This window comes from Labrus bergylta, chromosome 6, assembly GCF_963930695.1.
Source record: "Labrus bergylta chromosome 6, fLabBer1.1, whole genome shotgun sequence".
Classification (NCBI taxonomy): domain Eukaryota; kingdom Metazoa; phylum Chordata; class Actinopteri; order Labriformes; family Labridae; genus Labrus; species Labrus bergylta.
This window is the reverse complement of record NC_089200.1, coordinates 31,957,007-31,976,483: the sequence shown is the minus strand read 5'-3', so window position 1 is coordinate 31,976,483 and position 19,477 is coordinate 31,957,007. Positions and strand designations below refer to the sequence as shown.

General features: G+C 42.3%; 2 protein-coding genes across 4 annotated transcripts; one reads left to right on the top strand and one right to left on the bottom strand.

Annotated features, from left to right (window-relative positions):
* The first annotated feature begins 4,722 nt into the window (after window positions 1-4,722).
* Window positions 4,723-8,182, top strand: LOC136179498 (uncharacterized). The gene is made up of 4 exons (XM_065956355.1): window positions 4,723-4,760; window positions 6,263-6,336; window positions 7,143-7,505; window positions 7,698-8,182. The coding sequence occupies exons 1-4, from the start codon at window positions 4,723-4,725 to the stop codon at window positions 7,952-7,954; spliced, it is 732 nt and encodes a 243-aa protein (XP_065812427.1). The 3' UTR covers window positions 7,955-8,182.
* A 3,209-nt stretch (window positions 8,183-11,391) lies between these two features.
* On the bottom strand, window positions 11,392-19,427 carry gpx4a (glutathione peroxidase 4a). Of its 3 annotated transcripts, none has more exons than XM_065956221.1 (7): window positions 19,271-19,427; window positions 14,440-14,525; window positions 14,194-14,338; window positions 12,707-12,858; window positions 12,592-12,616; window positions 11,818-11,877; window positions 11,392-11,726 (listed from the first exon to the last, which is right to left on the bottom strand). In XM_065956221.1, exons 1-7 carry the CDS (start codon window positions 19,370-19,372, stop codon window positions 11,688-11,690), a joined length of 609 nt encoding a protein of 202 aa, XP_065812293.1. In that variant the 5' UTR covers window positions 19,373-19,427; the 3' UTR covers window positions 11,392-11,687. The 3 variants fall into 3 exon arrangements, with proteins under 3 accessions (XP_065812293.1, XP_065812292.1, XP_065812294.1); XM_065956220.1 differs by having other exon boundaries at window positions 19,244-19,404; XM_065956222.1 differs by lacking the exon at window positions 19,271-19,427 and adding an exon at window positions 16,543-16,790.
* Between the last annotated feature and the right edge of the window lie 50 nt (window positions 19,428-19,477).

Here is a 19,477-nt window from a genome sequence, read left to right as displayed (position 1 = left end):
GCATTGAGCAGAAGCACTGTTGTCTTCCTAATCTTTCTCCTGTTTACACAGGAACCTTATTTGTTTATGGGTCCCAGCCTGAAACCTGTAACACAAGTTCACTGAAATGTTCAGCAGCACAGCCGGCAGCAGCAGCAACATAGCCGGTAGCAGCAGCAGCAGCAGCAGCATAGCCGGCAGCAGCACTGCGGCACAAGTTGACCTTAGCAGCAGCATCTAAGAAGTTAGCAGCATGAGTGAAGAAGAGAGTGTTGAGGTGAGCCAGACAGTTGTGCAGCCTCAGCATGGTAGGGTCACATGTGATGATGAGGGACAGAGAGATGAGCTGGTGGAAGTTCCACAGACAGATACAGGGCAAGTAAGTCATGGAACATGACATGAGAGAGGAAGAAAGAGAGTTAGTTGCAGGCTGATGTTAGCAAATGTTATTCAGGTGTTGCTACATTTTTATCTATACCCAGTTTGTGTTGCTCAGTACAATGCAAAAAATGTGATAAAATAAAATAAAGTGAAATAATGATTGTATTTGTTAAAACAGCTCCACTTTAAACATTTTAGGTGTAAAATGCCACATGCAGTAATATTAAGAAATAGGCTATATACTGTATATATAAAAAACTGTTGTGCTTTTACTTTTTAAAGTTTTGGTAACGTTACAGTTTTCTGATAATACTTAAAAACTTTGAAGACTTTGAATACAGAAGTTACATTTGTAGTGGTGTATTTATTTGTGCAGTAAGTTAATTACTGCATAAATTAATTAAGATTATTGAGTAATAAAGTAATCATAAGATTGCATGGAATAGATGATGTTATAATCAATTGGATACATAAAACCAGTTTTTTTTTAAATCCATTCCATCATTTGTTTATTCAGGTTGAGCTTAGACCGAGGGCAGAGGATGACACCCATGCCAGCTCAACCTTAAATTACTTTAAGCGCCCCAATTCAGACAGTCACAGCCTAGAGGTTTTTCTTTCTTACCACCCTCAGAAGACAAAATACCTGACAGTACAGCGAGTGTTTAAACACAAAGATGGCACAGACAGAAAGTGGCTAACGTACTGTGAAGAGAACCATACACTGTATTGTGCAGTATGTTTAGCATTTGCCAAACCCACTGTAAGCAATCCCTTCATAAGTGTAATGCAGGACTGGAATCATATAACTCAAAGAGTTGAGGAACATGAAAGAAGCAACATCCACAGAGGTTGTGCTGAGGCATATTTTTTGAGGGCATCTAAATCAGATATTGCCAGCCTGCTACATGGTCCCCAAATTGTGGCTCACAGAGATCAAGTGAGGAAGAGACGGCAGGTGTTGGAACGAGTAGTAGAAGTGGTGAAGTTTATTGGAAAGAGAGGACTGAGCTACAGAGGACAGCAATCTGAGACAGCATACACTCTAGACCACAACATTGACCACGGCAACTTTCTAGAGCTCATCATTCTTCTTGGGAAATATGATGTATGTCTGAAGGAGCATCTCGCTGAGTGCATAGAAAAAAGCAAAAAGATGCACGAGTCACAGGTTAGGGGTTGCGCTGCTGCCTTAACATTTTTGTCCAAATCCACTGTGAACACTGTCATTCCTACAGTGCAGTAGCTAATTCAGGAGATCATTGCAAAAGAGGTTGCTGAAAGTGGGATGTTTTCTGTACAAATAGATACAACCCAGGACATCCCATGAGCAGTGCTCTGTAATTTTGAGATATGTTACAGATGCAATTCAGGAAAGGCTACTTGCAGTGTGAGGCATCCACTGGCCAATATTTTGTCCAGATGCTGACAGATGTGATGGAACATTTTAATTTGGACATCAGTAACTGTGTCAGCAATGCTACAGATGGTGCATCAAACATGCAGGGCCAGTACAGAGGCTTCTCCACACTCCTGTCATCCAAAGCCCCAAACCAGGTACATGTTTGATGTTATGCACATGTGCTGAACCTAGTACTGGCTGATACAACCGAAGTGGCCATATCCAGTGGGTCCCTCTTCTCTCTCATGAATGATATTGCTGTGTTCATTCTTGAATCATATCAAAGGATGAACGTATGGGAGCAAAGAAGCCAGGACACTCGACACAGACGTCTCACTACTATCGGACAGACAAGGTGGTGGGCTAAAGATGTAGCCTTGAAGAAGATCTTTGGGTCATTTGGAAAACCAGACCAGGCTTCATACATTGATGTCCTCAGCTGTCCTCAGCATCTTTCAAGGTCAGGCCAATTTAAAAACAGCAGTGCGCGTGAGCTAGAGGATTCTTGGAGGCGCTGATGAGGTATGACACAGTGTTAACTGCTCAGCTTTTCCTGCAGATTTTTGAGGTCACAACACCGCTGTCAAAATATCTACAGTCAAGTGGACTAGATATCTTAACTGCACACAGGATGGTAATGGAAACTCAAGATGCCATGAAGAACATGGCAAGAGATTTTAAGTCAGTTAAGCAAGCTGCTGATACCTTCGTCCAGTGGGCAAATGCACAACTAATTGTGGAAGAGGACTGTGAACTTGAGTTGGAGGCAACACTTCCACAGAAAAGAAAGAGGAAAAGGAAGATGATGGCTGGTGAAATGAAAAGTGATGAGAGTCTCACAGATGCAAACAGTGCCTACGAAGTTGAGGTCCATAACCAGATTATGGATACAATCACAGAGAGCATCCATAGGCGTTTTCTGACTCATGGTACACTCTATGCCGACTTGTCTCTTCTTGATCTGAGAAACTTTGCTGAAGTGTTATCAGATGCTCTGCCTGATTCTGCATTTCAAGAACTTCAAGAAGCAAATGCTTGCTCAGGTTTGACAGCAGAGCAACAGCTGTCAATTTGCACTCTGAGCTAAAGTGTATGGCAGCTCAGTGGCCACGGCTTAAAATGTCTGCACTTTTAGAGTACAAAGTCAGGATGGTAGGGGATGGCTGTGATGATGACGAAGAAGACACAGATGTACTAAACAAACAGTGCAAATCTTGTAAGGAATGCCCAGTCTGTTGCTATTAAATTCTGAAACACTACAACCTCTTCACAGATGCCTATCATATCCTTGGCTCAGGATACAAGTTCCTCCTTACTCTGGCTGTGACACAGATAGCCTGTGAGAGAAGTTTCTCTGTTCTCAAACACATCAAAAGTCGAATAAGGAGCACACAGTCACAAGAACACCTGGAAGCATTCATGCTCATGAGCAAGGAGAAAGACATCCTCATGTCCCTTGACAATGACTTGGTCATAGACAGAGTTGCAGAAAAAGCGACCTGTTGAAGAAACTCCTTATCCCCCAACATTGAGTAAAATGCCACATATCATTGCTGGTTTGGTTTTTAAGGTTAGTATTCAACCTTCATGTCTTTGAGTATTCAAATTAAACTGTATATTTACAGCCTCTGTACACTGTGATTCATCATAACTCATAGTATGTGTTGTGTGTTTCAGATACCTGTTTTGTAATGTAACACAGCGTTAAACAAGTTAAAATGAATGACCAATACAGGCAACACAGCAGCTTTATAAATATATGCATTTCACTAGACAAGGCACACATACACTACTGTGGCAGTGTGCAGGGATGACTGAAGAATCACTTGATCCCCATAGTAACAAGGTACACAGGGAAAAATAGCTGCTCCTAATCACACTCAATATCCAACTGATACATTTAACAACACTCCCTACAAATCACTAACTTCACCTGCTCACGCAGCGAATAATTCATGCATAACACTACAAACTAATGAACACAGCAAAAGAGATCAAGGCTTTCAGAGCTACTATGAAACTTGCAGAAATTAATTGTGTTGACTGTCACTGCAGGCAGGGTTCCAACGGTTCTAACTCCTCAGACCATTATTGTTTCCAGGATTTTGAATTTGGCAGAATTGCTGTTCTTTAAACCATGGTAAGAAATTGGCAACATTTCTAAAGTACACATTATATCGTGTATATCTGCTCTTGATTTGAATTTCAACCTAAATTTGGACAACAATAGAGCACTATTTTTCGGCGGCGGATGAATTCCGTGCGCCTGATAACATAGCTTGGCGGAGTAATTCAACTCTTGTGAAGCAGCCGTAAATAGAGAGGTTTCTTCGGTGGACCTACAGCATTCGGAGCACCTGAAAGCATCAGGACCGCTGACACCCATAGACTGTATCTGACAGACACCGCAGGAGTCGGTGAATGCAAAGTTCCGCTGATATGAGAAAGCTGAATCTGTGAATATCTTTCTAACTTTACCGAAGATTGATTCACTAAGATATCCTGTACTGCTGCAGACAAGGTAAAGTTTTCATGTGTTTTAGGTGTTTTTATAGCCTACACGTTCTGGTTCAATGAGGTGATCCAAAAACGAGGATGGTTGTTGGACAGTTTTTTATCTAATCAGAACAGTTTTCTGTTTCCAATAAAAATTAGTCAAACTGATTTAAAATGTGCAGATCTGAGTTTTGGAATAATAATTATCCTGAGTTTCTCCCGTTATGTCACGTGTTCATAGAATGACCCCGGTTTGTGACAAATGTTTTTGAAACATAAAGTGTCTAACTATGTTATTTATGATCTATAGAGAGAAAGATGATGTCAACGCAGAGACGTCATCATCAAAAGTAAAAAACAAATAACGATTCAATAAAATAAATATATGTATATTTTCTACTGATCTGTGTTAGAAATGTTATTTCTGTACGATTCCAAAAAATCATTCGGCCGGCTCTGGAAATATGCGAACCCACAACTTGTCACGGCCTCACCTTGCATGGTGAGGCAGGACGAGGGTGTCTACAAACATTACATTGGTGACAAACAGTAAGAAACCAAAAGGGTGGGACACACACAGTAATAAGTAAGGTCTTTTACCTGCTTTTTGTAACATAACAAAGAGTAAGGTCTTTTTACCTGCTCTTTTGTAATGTTAACAGACAAAGAGTAAGGTATTTTACCTGCTTTTTGTGAAGTGTCTTGAGATAACACTTGTTATGAGTTGACGCTATACAAAATAAATGTAATTGAATTGAATTGGGATTGAACAATCTGAGGTGAGGCACAACCCAATGAGAGGTGCGAAGCCACAACTCGCTGCCTCACCTCAAGTTGTCTGTGAGGCAGCGAGTTGTGGCTTCACACCTTCAGAAACATATCAAGTATTTCTCTCACAAAGAACAAAGTCTTCCTATTGATTGTAATGGTGGAGTAAGGTCGCAGCGTTGGAGGAAATATTTCACAATTCATGTCCTTTATTTAATTGTTACAGAAAACCCCACACACACACACACATATTTCCAGTCGACATAATAAATTCTGCAGGGGAAATAAAGTTCTCCGAAGACAAATCCATCTCACGATCATTTTCAACTAACTGACCAGCAAACTGTTGGTGGTAGTTGAAGATGTGTCACCTTGTCTGATTAAACAGTGACCGCAGACAGACTGTAGGGGTTCATCTGAATTGTCCCTCCTATCCCCTTTCACTATCCACTTTACCTTAACCCCAGGGAAAACATCATGAGGTTAAAGAAAGATGTTAGGAGAATTCATAAAGGACTTAGGGAAAGGTGATCTCATTGCTCTGACTATCTGTCCACATTTCCACTATGCCACGTAATTAAATGTGACGGGCCGACGGAGGTTAATGACGTAGGTCTGCCGTGGTGAAACTACAATGTTCTGAAAATGGACTACAAAAAACGCATCTAAAAAACTTCTTACAGGTGAAATAATCCTTATTAACACAAGGTTGGAATTCAAATAAAAGTAATATAGACTACCAGGCTACAAGTAAGAAAAGTGAAACTATCAACTTCCTGTCCACTCAGAAATCAACATCAAAATAAATATGATTGTATGAAATGAATTGTTACATTTATGGAAGATATAGCCTACACATAATGTTTTATACAAATGTACAACTGCACAAAGCATTCTTAAGTGAATTAAACATAAACATTAAACAAAATATGTTGAATAAAACATCATCTGTATAAAAATGTCCCTTACATGATCTGCAATGAAAGGAATTGTGGGGCATCATATCTCATCTCCTTTGGTGGTCTTGATGGTCCAGTGTATCCTAAAGGAGGTTACAAAGGAAGCATTGACCTACCTTTCCTTTTGCTTTTAGAGAATTCAAACGGCTCTTATCATGGCCGCCACTTAAATGCTTCATTTCACTCAGTTAGGAACCTTCCTAAACAAAAAAGACAATTCGGGGTCTCTGCTCACCTGAGATAACTGAACTTTGACCTTGTGTTTGTGTCTCTTCAGCTCTGTGTCCTCTCACAAGAAGAAGATGATGTGCAGGATCCTGCTGCTCCTCATGCTGACCTGCTGTGTCTGTGGTTAGTTCACACCTTCACTTAAATGTCCTCACAGAGAGGAGACTAAACCCTCTCTCAGGGTGCGGTCACACTGGCCATCCGTACTGTGCCCAAGCACGCTTCATGTCCAGTTCGTTTGGCCAGTGTGACCGCTCCATATCGTGCTCAGGCACGGTACACTTCCTTGGCTTTGGCACACTTCGGAGAGGTGTGCTTCAGCACGGTACACTTCATGCACGAGCACAAGCACGCGGGTAAACAACACTGACAGTCTTCATTATGGAGAAATCCAGAGTTTCATGTCTGTATCTGACTAAATGACACAATATAAGACACAAAGTAGCTGTCATGTTCTCTGTGTTGTTCTCTGATGTGCGGGCGTCCGCACAGACTCGCTGCGCGTCTATTTTATTTTTTAATTTATTTATGGCTGTGTCTGATTAAAATGGCTTAAAATAAGCTGTAAAGTCAGTAAAGTAGCTGTCATGCTCTGTGTTGTTCTCTGATGTGCAGACTCGACTGCTCGTCTCTTTTTCACTCTCTCTCTCTCTCTCTCTCGTCTGCCTGTTTGTAAACTGAGCACGCTTCATAATAGCATAAAGCGTGCATGTGTTGTATTAAGACGTTATGTACAAGAGGTAATCGTGCTTAGGCACGGATAGTCCTGTGTAGTGTGACCGCTGACCGGCACGGCCCGCGGGGGAATGGTGCTGCGGGGGGGCAATCGTGCTTGGGTACAGCACGGTACGGATGGCCAGTGTGACCGCGCCCTCAGACTGCAGAGACAAAGACTTCATGTTCCTCTCTCTCCCTCTGTGTCTCCTCAGCAGGAACATTTGAAGTGAACGTGACTCAGAGCTTCTATCAAGCAGAGGAGAACCAGAGCATCATGCTGGAGTGGTCCTTCACACCCCAAGATGGCCGCTCACTTCACTCTCTTTGTATGTTATGTTTGATGGTCACTGATCACAAAGTCTCCAGACTCTTTGAACTGATGGGAGGAGTCGAGGTCCCAGCGCCTGAGCACAAACATTTTGCAGGACGAGTCCACTGTGACAAAGACGTCCTCAAAGAAGGACGACTCAGACTGCACGTGTCCTCGTTAAGGACTGAAGACTCGGGGCAATACGTGTGTGACATGAAGATGAAGTACGATGCTAGTCGTGGTGAATGCAGCCTTAATATGACCGGTAAGTAGACACAGTAGATCTCAGTAGTTTATTAAAAACCAGGGTCTGGATCAGGACCGACTGATCATCAAGAAGTTTCAGCTGACATTTCATTCTTTTATGTGGTAGTTTGATCTTCTCTCAGATTCATTCTTCCTGACATCTGCTTGTTCACAGTTTAATGTTGTAGTAAATATCTGTTTTCCTTCACAGCAGCTTCTCATGAGCCTGAAACTCAGAGACCAACAGGGAGACCAGGAACAGAGAGTCGAGGAAGACCTGGCCTCTACGCTGGACTGGAACTACTGGCAGCTTCAGCTGGACTGGCTCTCTGTGTCATGGGTGGTTCTAGGCAGGTGCCAACAGGGGCCAGTGTCCCTGTAACAATGGGCTTGGTCCCCCCTGTGGCCACCCCTCCAAAAGGAAGATCCCCCCTAGTATTTGACTCAACAACCGGACTCACAATCTAGTATTAAATTCTGTTACAGAAACAAATATAAATCATGGTATTTGATGACGTGTGCTATTATTTGGCATAATATATATATTTTTAAAGCGATCATCTTTGTTTATTTTCACCTGGGTTTAATGTTCCCCTCTGACAAAACAACTGGCCCCAGTTTGGCCCCCTCAGTAAAAGTGGTCTAGAACTGCCACTGGTCTTTGATAAATGTGTCATTTAATCTGCTGATAAGAGAGGAAAAAGGGGGGGAGGGTCAGGGTTGGGGGGGAGGATCAGGGTTGGGGTGGGCTGCAGTTGGGCGAGAGACGGGGATACACCCTGCACTGGGCGTCAATCACAGGTGTTGGAGCCAAAGTGCTTGTTTTTATTGATCTTTGTGAGAGTGGAGAACTTTGTTGCTGTGAGAAAGTAGAGCTAACCACCTCACCACCGAGCAGCCGGACAATCAACCAGTCGATCAAGATGGTTCACAAAAGAGACCCATCAGAACTACAATAAGATAAGAAAATATTTACATTGAAATGTTGCTCATGTGATTCATAACATGTATTCATCACCACAGAAGGACTGAACTGAAGCTTCTGTTGTGTTCTGATGGATGTTGTTACAAACCCCTGACCTTCAATAATGCATCATTATTTATAATGTTTAGAGTCTAAATAAATCCTCTTGATCATCTGTGTCTTTTATATGAAACACCTACGACTTATAAGAAAGAACAAAGCACGTAGATGTGATGAGATTTCTTTATACGCTGATGATCCCTGCTCTTTGTTGTCACATTAACAGCAGGTTAGCAGTGATGTATAAATGTACTAAAATAAACGAGACAATAGTGCAGTGGTGAGTAGTGCAACATCAGAGATCAACATGATAATAAAACATTTTTTATGATGTGACAGACGGGTTAATGTACATGAGGTGGAGTTGAACAGTATTTACATGAAAGGTTTGTATAGAGTTAAACGTTTTAATATCTACATTAACAGCATGTTTGGTTTCATGGTTATTTGTAGTAGGGCATAGATCATAGGCCTTTTTATTTCCATATTTACTCCACTGTCCTTTTTTAGATTTTAGGATTAAATCAAGAGAACTACGAGAGGTTTCGTCTGAAACACTACTCGTGTTTGTTAAAGAGAAAGATGTCTTCATGTCTTTTGATAATATTGTAAAGCTGCAGTGATGTGTTTCAGTCACTAGATGAAGCCACACTTCGTACTAATGTTGTCCTGCTGAACTTAAACCAACAGTTTGTATTTACAGCCACTACTCTCTGCTACAAAATGCACTTATTAAGTAACTCCTTATCAAAAACAAAATCAAAACAAACCTCGTGCCTCAAACAGCGGGGTACTTAAAGGGGACATATTATGAAAACTTGTACTGTGTTTTTGATCATATATTAGGGTAACCTGAGTGTCTACTGACCCACAAAATGTGAAATAAACCCATCCAGTCCTTTGTTTGTGGTCTGTATGCTGTAAGTCGAAATGCTCTGTTTCAAATGTGCTCTCCTTATGACATCACAGTGGGATTCTGGTAAAAAAAGAAAATCCCCTCCCCTCCCCTGGTATCTCCATTGACTCCACCCCCAGTCTAGAGCAAAACTTTAGAGCAGGTCAGCCATTTTATTATCTCTACAGAGGAGTGATGTATACTATTTATACAGGGCCACAAACCTCCTCTGGTGCTTGATTCATGTTATATTTTGAACAAAGCACAGCACAGATGTTTCATTTAGACCACAGGGGACTGTTTGAAAAAGTGGACAAGGAGGATAATATGTCCTCTTTAATCAAAGTAAGTCACCGTAGTAATTATCGTTTTGAACCCGCATGCAAGCAGTTTTCACTGTGTCCCTAGACGTTCCCTTTATCTTCACTTCCTGTCATTATCCTTTCAAAATAAGAGCATCCGTCTTTTTGATGTAACTAACAGGAAGTTATCACAAACCTTTTATCACAAAAAAATACATTTCAAATAAAAATAGACACTTCAACAGACTTCTGGGTCCTTTACAGGCAACATTAGCGTAACATTGGATTCTCCTTAGCCATTGTATTTTTCTCGGTTATGAGTAATACTGTTAAGATGCCACTAATGGCCGGACCCAAGTGCAACACAACAAACCCAGGAGCTGGTCTTGAGGGGGTTAATTGTCCAAAGAGAAGCAGTATGGCTCATAATCCTACAGCAGAGGATGTGGCAGGGGGGCAGGCAAGAACAATAAAGGGCAAAAAAAGAGACAAAAGAAAAACTCTCCAGGAAAATAGCTAATAATTTAGCTTTGGGGTGGACAACCAGATTTCAAGGGGGGGCCCATGCCACCCCTCTGGACATGCCCCTGCATGTGTGACATGTTGTGGTCATATTCATGTGGTGATGTCATTCAGGGCGATAACTGAAGTGTCAAACTTTCCAGCTGCTGCAGAGCCAGAACCTGAGGACGCACAAACAGGTGAGGATAAACTACATGATTTATTATATGATATTTAATTCATGTTCTATAATATGCTGTGTTTCATGGTTAACTATATCATTAAAGGAAACATGCTCACCCCTCGGTTTGTCAGATATGAGAGCAGTTATGAGGTCAAACCAACAGGTGTTGCAGCGATGGAAGTGGGCAAGAGAAGTGGTTCAGATAGAAGTGATTGTACCCGACCTAAAAAGCCTCTGCATGTTTCTAATAAGCTCCACGAGCAGAAACGTGCTCAAACTAGGATCAATATTGGAGATGCTTTTGAAAAATGGAGAGAGGTTAGAACACAGAAAGGTTTACAGATCCATGCAGAGCTGGATAAACACTGCAGTACCCATTTTAACTACTAGATGTCACTTACACACTGCTCCTTTAAAGGGAGAGCCTAAACTTGGAAATGTCACTCATTTTGATTTTAGAAATGTGTGAGGTCACTGCATGGTCAATAAAAACACCCAGATATTTATAGGAGGTGACCTGTTTGATAGTGACCACAGGCCCGACCCCCCCTGGGGTCAAACACCTTCTCCTCTGTCTTACTGACATTCAGGACTGTCTGTCTCCAGAGTTCAGGTACTCTATAACCAGACACAGCTCATTTACATATTTAAAGGTACAGACACAGGAACAGCCTGTTCTGAGCAGGACTGAAATAGAGGGGTTTATAGACATGATCAAATACAGGATCAGAGTGCATTTAGAACAAGAAACTTCACAAACATGTTTTGAGCTCTGAGACCTATTTAAACTGGTTGAAGAGGAGGAGGATATGTGACTTTTAGGCTCCCGTGCTCCATCGTTTTCTGACACTCAAACACACTTTCATTCTTGGAGAGCACAGGAATGGATCATCTCTCGTCACCATGATGCAGAATGATCAATATCTCAGGACTAAACATCTATTCATGCACACCCTGAAAAATGATGATAACTAAATAAAACAGACAAAAGCACAGAACTAAACCTCAGTGCATTTTATTAAGAAACATTACCCCACACTTAAATCTCCTACAAGACACTTTAATGGATCCTTCCTCCTTTTCTCCAGAGAACCAAACAGACGCAAGCTTGAGTATCCTCCCAGGAGGTTTGCACGCCATTTTCATCAGGTCTGCTCAGTCCGCCATGCGGGTTTATGAACAGACCGTCACTGATCTGGGGTTGGAAAACAAGCTTGGTCTGCTGGTACTCGGAGAGGCAGAGAAAGGAGATAACAGGACGATGGAGTATCAGGAGGTGAGTCTTCAATCAGCTGTTAGACGTCTAAATATCGGGGAAGATCCTTCTCAACCACCTGGAGAGGAAGCGACAGTAGAAGAGATCAGCTGCAGAACATTACACACATGTGGTGTCACAGCTACATGAACACATCCTGTGAGACTTACACTTGGATCATCCAGGGGTCCATATCTCTTCACCACCTGACCCTCTCTGTTGATCAAAAACTAGAGGAACAAATTAAAACATTATGAACAAATATGTTGTTTTACTTTCAGAATTAAGCACAAAAACAAAAGCTTTCACACACTTCTTGTAGAACAAGAGCCTCTGCTTAGCATTCTGTAAATCCTACAGAGACGATGTTAAAGGTCACATGTTCTGCAGAATCCACTTCCCCATGTTCCTCTAACTCTAATATGTGTCTCTAGTCCGTCTACAAACCCCCCAATGATGAGAAAAGTCCATCCTCTCTGTCTTCTGCCTGCTCCACTTTTCAGAAAATGTGTGCTCAAACAGGCCGTTTGGAGATTTTCCCTTCATGACATCACAAAGGGCAGTAGCCCTTCCCCCAGGTGGGTGACACTCCCACAGCTAGGTGTTTGTTCTGCCCTGTGAGTCTGCCTTCTCACCATAAACAATAGGACATGGAGCGAGAAAGACCGAGACACACAAGTCCTTCCAGAGAGGGGGCGTGGTCAGACACAGCTCATTTACATATTTAAAGGTACAGACACAGAAACAGCCTGTTCTGAGCAGGGCTGAAATAGAGGGGTTTATAGACATGATCAAATACAGGATCAGAGTGGATTTAGAACAAGAAACTTCACACACATGTTTAGAGGAGCTCTGAGACTTATTTAAACTGAAGAGGAGGAGGATATGTCACCTTTAATGTCAGCGTTCTGAACTCTAACCCACAGATAAAGAGAAATATTTACCTTGGTGAAATTCCACTTGATGCTACTGCAGGAATGAAGAGAAAGAACACATGTTAGTTCATGAATCTCGGACTGTTGGCCCTACAGTTCAGATGTTCACTCGTCCTGCACTTACTTCCCCATGAAGCCTCTCCCGTTGGGCTGCTCTTTTAGCCACTTCCACAGAGGATGAGCGCCGGCTCCGTTCACGTCGATCTTACTGAACATGTCGAAGTGAGCGTTGTAGGATCCGGCAAACTGCTTAATCTGAGCCTCAGTGCCGGGCTCCTGCAGAGGAAAACAAAGTGAGAGATGTCATGGTCACAGTTTGAGAACCTTAGTTTGAGTTTGTACTGAATGAGGCCCGATGTTCATCCCTAGTCTTAAAGTCTAACTACTAAAAATCTGCTGCTAAAACAAAAGTTGGATAAAAAAGATGTCCATCTTAATCAGTTAAAACTAGGACTGGGCACGTTAACGCGTTATTTTCGCGTTAACTCATTAATTAATTATCGCCGACAATTATTTTATCTCGCATTAACGCAGTTTTTATTATTTATTTTCTTATTGTAAGTCTGTTGCTCACTGGCTTTTATTTTGTAAAATTCCATCGTGAGCGAGCCTCGTATGTTGCTTACTGCTGCGCATGTCTGCTGCGGCGCTCACAGGAAAGAGGAAACAGTGTTGCCAACTTGCCGACTTTCTTGCTAAATCTGGCGACTTTCCAAACTCCCTTGGCAACTTTTTCTGGTGTTATTGGAGACTTTTTTGGTGTAAGAAACTGACGTGAAAGCACGTATTGCTCTGCAGTTACTGTCCTCAACGAGCAGCGGGTGCTGCCGTGAGCCCCTCCCCCTTCCAAAGGCACTCACAGGCTGTCAGTGTAGGCTCGCGCAGCAGACCCAGCTGCAGTCAGAGAGGAGACCCACACCACTCTGCGTCCAGACTGCAACCAATGCAATAAGCTTTAGTTTTGTATTTATTTGCTTTGATTACATTGTTTAAGTTGAGAAGTACATTTACAATAAAAGTGCGCTATACACTACTTTTTAATTCATTATTGGATTTTGCGTATAACAATACGATTAATCGTGATTAATCACAGGAACTCATGCGATTAACGCGATTAAAACTTTTAATCGTTGCCCAGTCCTAGTTTAAACTAATCTGTCTCTTAAAGCCCGGGTTCCACCACGCGGTTCAGTTCAGTACGGTACACATATCTCAGGTTTGGAATGGTACCAAAATAAGCAATCCCGACCCTAAAGGGGTGGAGCTAGACACTCTGCTGCCCACTGATTGGTCGAAAGAATCGTCACTTCCTGTATGACAGCTGTAATAAAGGACGAACATAAAACACGGCATGTTTAAATACCTTGTGAATTCCAAGAAAGTAATTCAGAGGATGTTTGATTTTTTTATGACTTCTGTCAACATGTAGCTCTGCCCCATGGTTGACCTCGGAGATGCAGACCTTCCTAAGAATCATTAATATTTGTTAACTGTGTCGTGTTCTTCTTCTTTGTTGAATTTATTGGCGGACTGAACCAAGCCGGACCGCCTGGTGGAAACGGGCCTTTAGTTTAAAAAAGTCTGAGTCTTTCAGGTCGCTGTGCTCCGTACCTGGTTCCCAAACTGGTTGGAAGGGAAGGCGAGGATGCGTAAACCTCTCTCAGCGTACTTGGCGTGCATTTCCGCAAACTGAGAGTAGTTCACCGGGGTTTTTCCTCATTTGGAGGCGACGTTGGTGATGATGACAACATTTCCCCTGAAAATAAAACAAAGAGACAAAAAAAACACAGAATCTTAAAGCGACAGCACCTTGAGGTTTTTATATGAAGGCAGATTCTGTGTCATAAATAGACGTACCTGTATTTCTCCAGGGAGACCACGTTGCCGTCGATGTCTGTGGCAGAGAAGTCGTAAATAGAAGAGGCGGTCTCTGTCGGAGCAGACTGTGGGAACACAGGGTGGAGAAAAAGACATTAGGGATGGTAGAGAGGCACAGACTCACTTTCTCACTTCTGATTGGATAAATAAATAATCCTGATTTCCACCCCATGATGAATCATGTTTCTGTTGTTTTATGTTAAAGATGCAGTATGTAGATTCACCACCAGTGGGCTCTCAATCAAAACAATAACAAAAGATGACGTCGTGGCCAGCAGGGAATCCTGGCTTTTAACCACCTGAGTGCAGGACCTCGGGTATCCTGCTACCAGTCTGCAATATAAGTTTAACCACTAGGGGCAGTGTTGAGTTGTATGGTGATGAGAGACACCAGAGAGCCAGAGGCTGTATCCAAATTGCCAAGTACCTACTCAATCTGGCAGTAGGCAGTACATACTATCCGTGCTGTATACTGTTAGTACCTACTAGTCAGTAGGCGCACACAGTAGGCAGATATGAAAAATGACCACGAGAGTTCAGTACACTGAAACTCCCTACTGAAAAGTACTGCATACTGAACTGTGACTATTCGGAAAGGGCCAGAGTTTTGAAGAAAAGTTCATCAGATCAGGGGTGCGTTCGAATTGTCCCTCCTATCTCCTTTCACTATCCACTTTACCTTAACCCCAGAAGCATTTAAGTGGCGGCCATGATAAGAGCCGTTCGAATTCTCTAAAAGTTAAGGAAAGGTGGGTCCTTTATAACCTCCTTTAGCATAGGATACACTGGACCATCCTTTACCAAAGGAGATGAGATATACCGCCCCACAATTCCTTGCGGCCTCAACATTTAACATTCGCCCATCCGACCGTTCAGGAACATTAACGATGATCGTAAAGTGACACAGATCATGTAAGAGATAAAAGATAAGAGACATTTTTATACAGATGATGTTTTATTCAACATATTGCATTCACTTAAGAATGCTTTGTGCAGTTGTACATTTGTTTAAAATATTATGTGTAGGCTATATCTTCCATAAATGTAACAATTCATTTCATACAATCATATTTATTTTGATGTTGATTTCTGAGTGGACAGGAAGTTGATAGTTTCACTTTTCTTACTTGTAGCCTGGTAGTCTATATTACTTTTATTTGAATTCCAACCTTGTGTTAATAAGGATTATTTCACCTGTAAGAAGTTTTTTAGATGCGTTTTTTGTAGTCCATTTTCAGAACATTGTAGTTTCACCACGGCAGACCTACGTCATTAACCTCCGTCGGCCCGTCACATTTAATTACGTGGCATAGTGGAAATGTGGACAGATAGTCAGAGCAATGAGATCACCTTTCCCTAAGTCCTTTATGAATTCTCCTAACATCTTTCTTTAACCTCATGATGTTTTCCCTGGGGTTAAGGTAAAGTGGATAGTGAAAGGGGATAGGAGGTTTTTTCAAATATATATATATTTTTTAACTGAAGTGTAAGAGTTGATCACATAGGGTTCCACTTCGAAGAGAGGCTGAGCGAGACGATAATGTCTAAAGATCATCTTTCTCGATCGGAGCCATCAGTACCAACACCGACATCCGATCGATCTGTCCCATCTCTAGTGACAGGAGCTCAACTTCTGACGCACGTTTACCCAACTTAAAGAAACACTCTGGAGATCTGGTAGTGACATTTGAAAGCTGGAGAAGTGAAACAATTCTTTGTTATATTTTCTTAACTAAATACTCAAAAAATATTCAAAGGAAAAAATGGATCCCTGGAACAATGTTTGGAGCTAAAAACCGACCAGGAGAGTAACAGTTTCACTGCTGTTTCAAGAATCTGTACACTTCTTCAACGTTCACATTTCTCTACCAACACTGCTGAGTGCACCTTTATTAAATAAAATTAAAGCTATGTTCAAACACATCGGCCTAAATACTGTTACCTCACCTCGGCATGTTGCATAAGAAACACTTTAAAACACATCAAATAAACGGAAACTCGACCCGTTTCCTATCACACATGACTGATTCAGTTCAGCCACATCCAACAAAGTCAGAGCCTCTGCTTGTTTTTCTTTCTTACCATCGTCTGCAGCAGGACAGAGAAAAGCACAGCGGAGCCTATCAGGCGCATGACTGCCCCTCAGCGAGCTCCTCTGAAGGCAGAAAGTGATCAAATCAGTAAGCAGCTGATTGGTTTGAAGCTCCGTCCCCTCACAGTCCGACCACAGTGTCAGTACTGAGTCAGAGCCCGGGTCTCAGAGTCCTCATATAAAGGGAGCGGGGTGATCATTAACCCATGTGATAGACTGCACTCCTCCAATAGGTCCAATCTCTTCTGCTGACTAACAATTCCACATCAGACCGCCACACCGTCCTGCAGTCCACAGCACGTCAGGAGAGTGGACGCCTTATAAAAGCAAAGGGGGGAGGGAGGGGGGCGCCATGTGGCAGGGGAAAGGGCAACAGTCTGAAGAAATCAACATCTTACGTAAGGGGAATAAATACCTGAATGAAACAAAAACCTTACGTCAGCAAAATCAGCAGCACATAAAACCTCCTGAGTCTCCGTCTGAGCCGAGGAGAGATCTCACTCTGAACAAGAGAGACGTTGTTTCAAGAGATTACAAATCATTGACCTAATCTCTGACTGAACTCTGTCACTGCTCATGACCCTCCAACATCACTTTACCAAATGAAAAGACTCACTGAACAACAGAGGTGGTTATTGGTCAACACTCAGAGAAGATGAGTTCTGCTCCCCTGAACGCTCGGCTTTATAAACCACTCTTAACCCCTCTGTGACCTCGAAGATACTCGTCATCATGTTGTACAAAAAAAGGTTAGGCGGTCCTCTCTCACTAAAAGTTGTGATATGCATCGACATCTTCTTATTCTTGAAGCTCTCAGAAGACCTCAGGAGGTCTTTGTCCCGGCAGCAGAAGCTGGACTCTCGAGTAGACGGAGCTCCCCCGACCTACAGCGAGGTGATCAGACACTACTACCACCTGACGTCCCTGAAGTGACCTTTGACCTGTTGGACATTTGAGACACCACATAGTAACCCTCCTCACCTCTGTTTGTCTCTGTTCTACATCAATGTGTGTCATTGTATTTATTAACAAACTCTCCGAGCTGGCTTCATTATTTTAGTGAATTTTTTGGCGTTTTCTGAAACTCCAGTATTTACTTACATCGTTTGTTGATTTGAGTAACCTTTGTCTGTCGCTTTGATTCTGTAACAACTCCATGTCCTTGTAAACGAGGGTTTTCCCACTCAGCGATCTAAAATGGGAAACTTTCTGAATATCCGTCTTCTGGATCAACAAGTCGAATCATTCCAGAGTCATAAACTTTTATACATTTGAATAAAGGTGAATTCCTTTCCTTACGACGTACAGCAGAAATAATAAAGATAAACTGAACCCAGAACGGACGACTAAACCTCAAACACGACAAGTTTCTAACAGGCGCTACCTTTCTATTCTGGTGTGAAGAACACAGAGAGAAAGAAATGACATCCAACAACATGTGTGAAGTGAGAGTGAACCAACAGTGTGTTTACAGAAGAAAGACAGAAGGTGTAGGGCTGAGGTGCAGGTGCACACAGGTATAAACACAGTTTAAGCACTTATTGTTCAGTCTCCACACAGTAGAAACACTTCTTCATCTCCTGATAATATTAAGTATCATGCTGCAGGATGGTGAAGGGATGACCCGCCCTCCTCTGTCTCTGATTGGTTAATACACTGACTGAATCTACAGAGGAGTGTAATATTCTCACAGAATAGCATTGTGGTTGCTTAGCAACACTGTTGTGCTGTAAGTTAGTAACGTGTGTTACCTATCGGTTGCTGACTGAGCCTGATTGTGATTGGTCCGCAGTGACGTAGCCTGTTCTGTTCAGTATGTGTGAGAAGTTCTTCACCAGACTGTACAGAGTACACGACTGCAGATAAAGATTCAGCTAAAGCACGTCGTCACACAAAACAAGACAAGGAGGACTGTCAGTGTTTAGAAGAGAGGCTGTTTCTCCTGGACGGGTTCTTAAGAAACTTTCAGAGTATTCCCACTTCCCCACTGGGTGGAGGACAACACGTGACAAGAGGATCTGTTCTTGTCTGATAAGCCAATCAGCTGATGAGGAGGAGCAGAAACATCAGTCAGTGACTTTCTACTTTCAGAAAAGCGGAGTAATAGACATGTAGCTTTTATAACAACAATGACTCTGTGCACCACCTGACTGAGAGACATGTAGCTTCAGAATTAAAGGCTTTATATGTGATTTTTTGATCCAGCAGATGTCGCCCTTGAGCACCAGCATGAAACCAAAACAACTCGCGCTGCATTGTTGTGTTAGCATGCTAATGCTAGCAATCTTTATTATGCTCGTATCTTCACACTGCATGTAAATTTACCTGAAATGAGCGTGATCTAGAAACACAGTTAAGCAGTGAGTACAGTATGTTATTCTTCTTTTCTCTAGTCCCTCAATTAAACAACTTTTATACATGAGTATGAAAAATCACATATTAAGCCTTTAAGGAACAGTAACTCCGTGCACACTGACATGCAGCCTCAGAGTGATCAGCAGGTTTGTCCACATTTTCGCAAACAGCCTAAACGAGGACTGCGCCAGAGGAACAACAAATATTATTAAACCAGCCGTTCACAAGAAATCACAGGAGCCCCCACACACCTCCTCCATGTACCGTCCAGGTAAACGATACCATGAATGTTTACGTTACCGTGAATGTTTACGTTACCGTGAATGTTTACGTTACCGTAGAGGATAAGACAGTGTACAGTACCATCGCCAGCACCCCACAGCTCGCCACAGCTCCCAGAGTCAGGATGACGACTAACGGCCTCATGTTTGTTATTAAGGAGGCCACCTTGATCCAGATCAACATTCACATCCCAGCTGCAGACTGTTTTTGTTGTTACGTCTTCGCCTTCGTCTTCTTCTTCTTCTAGCCTATGCGTACTGCTGCCCTCTACAGGTCATTAACAGAATT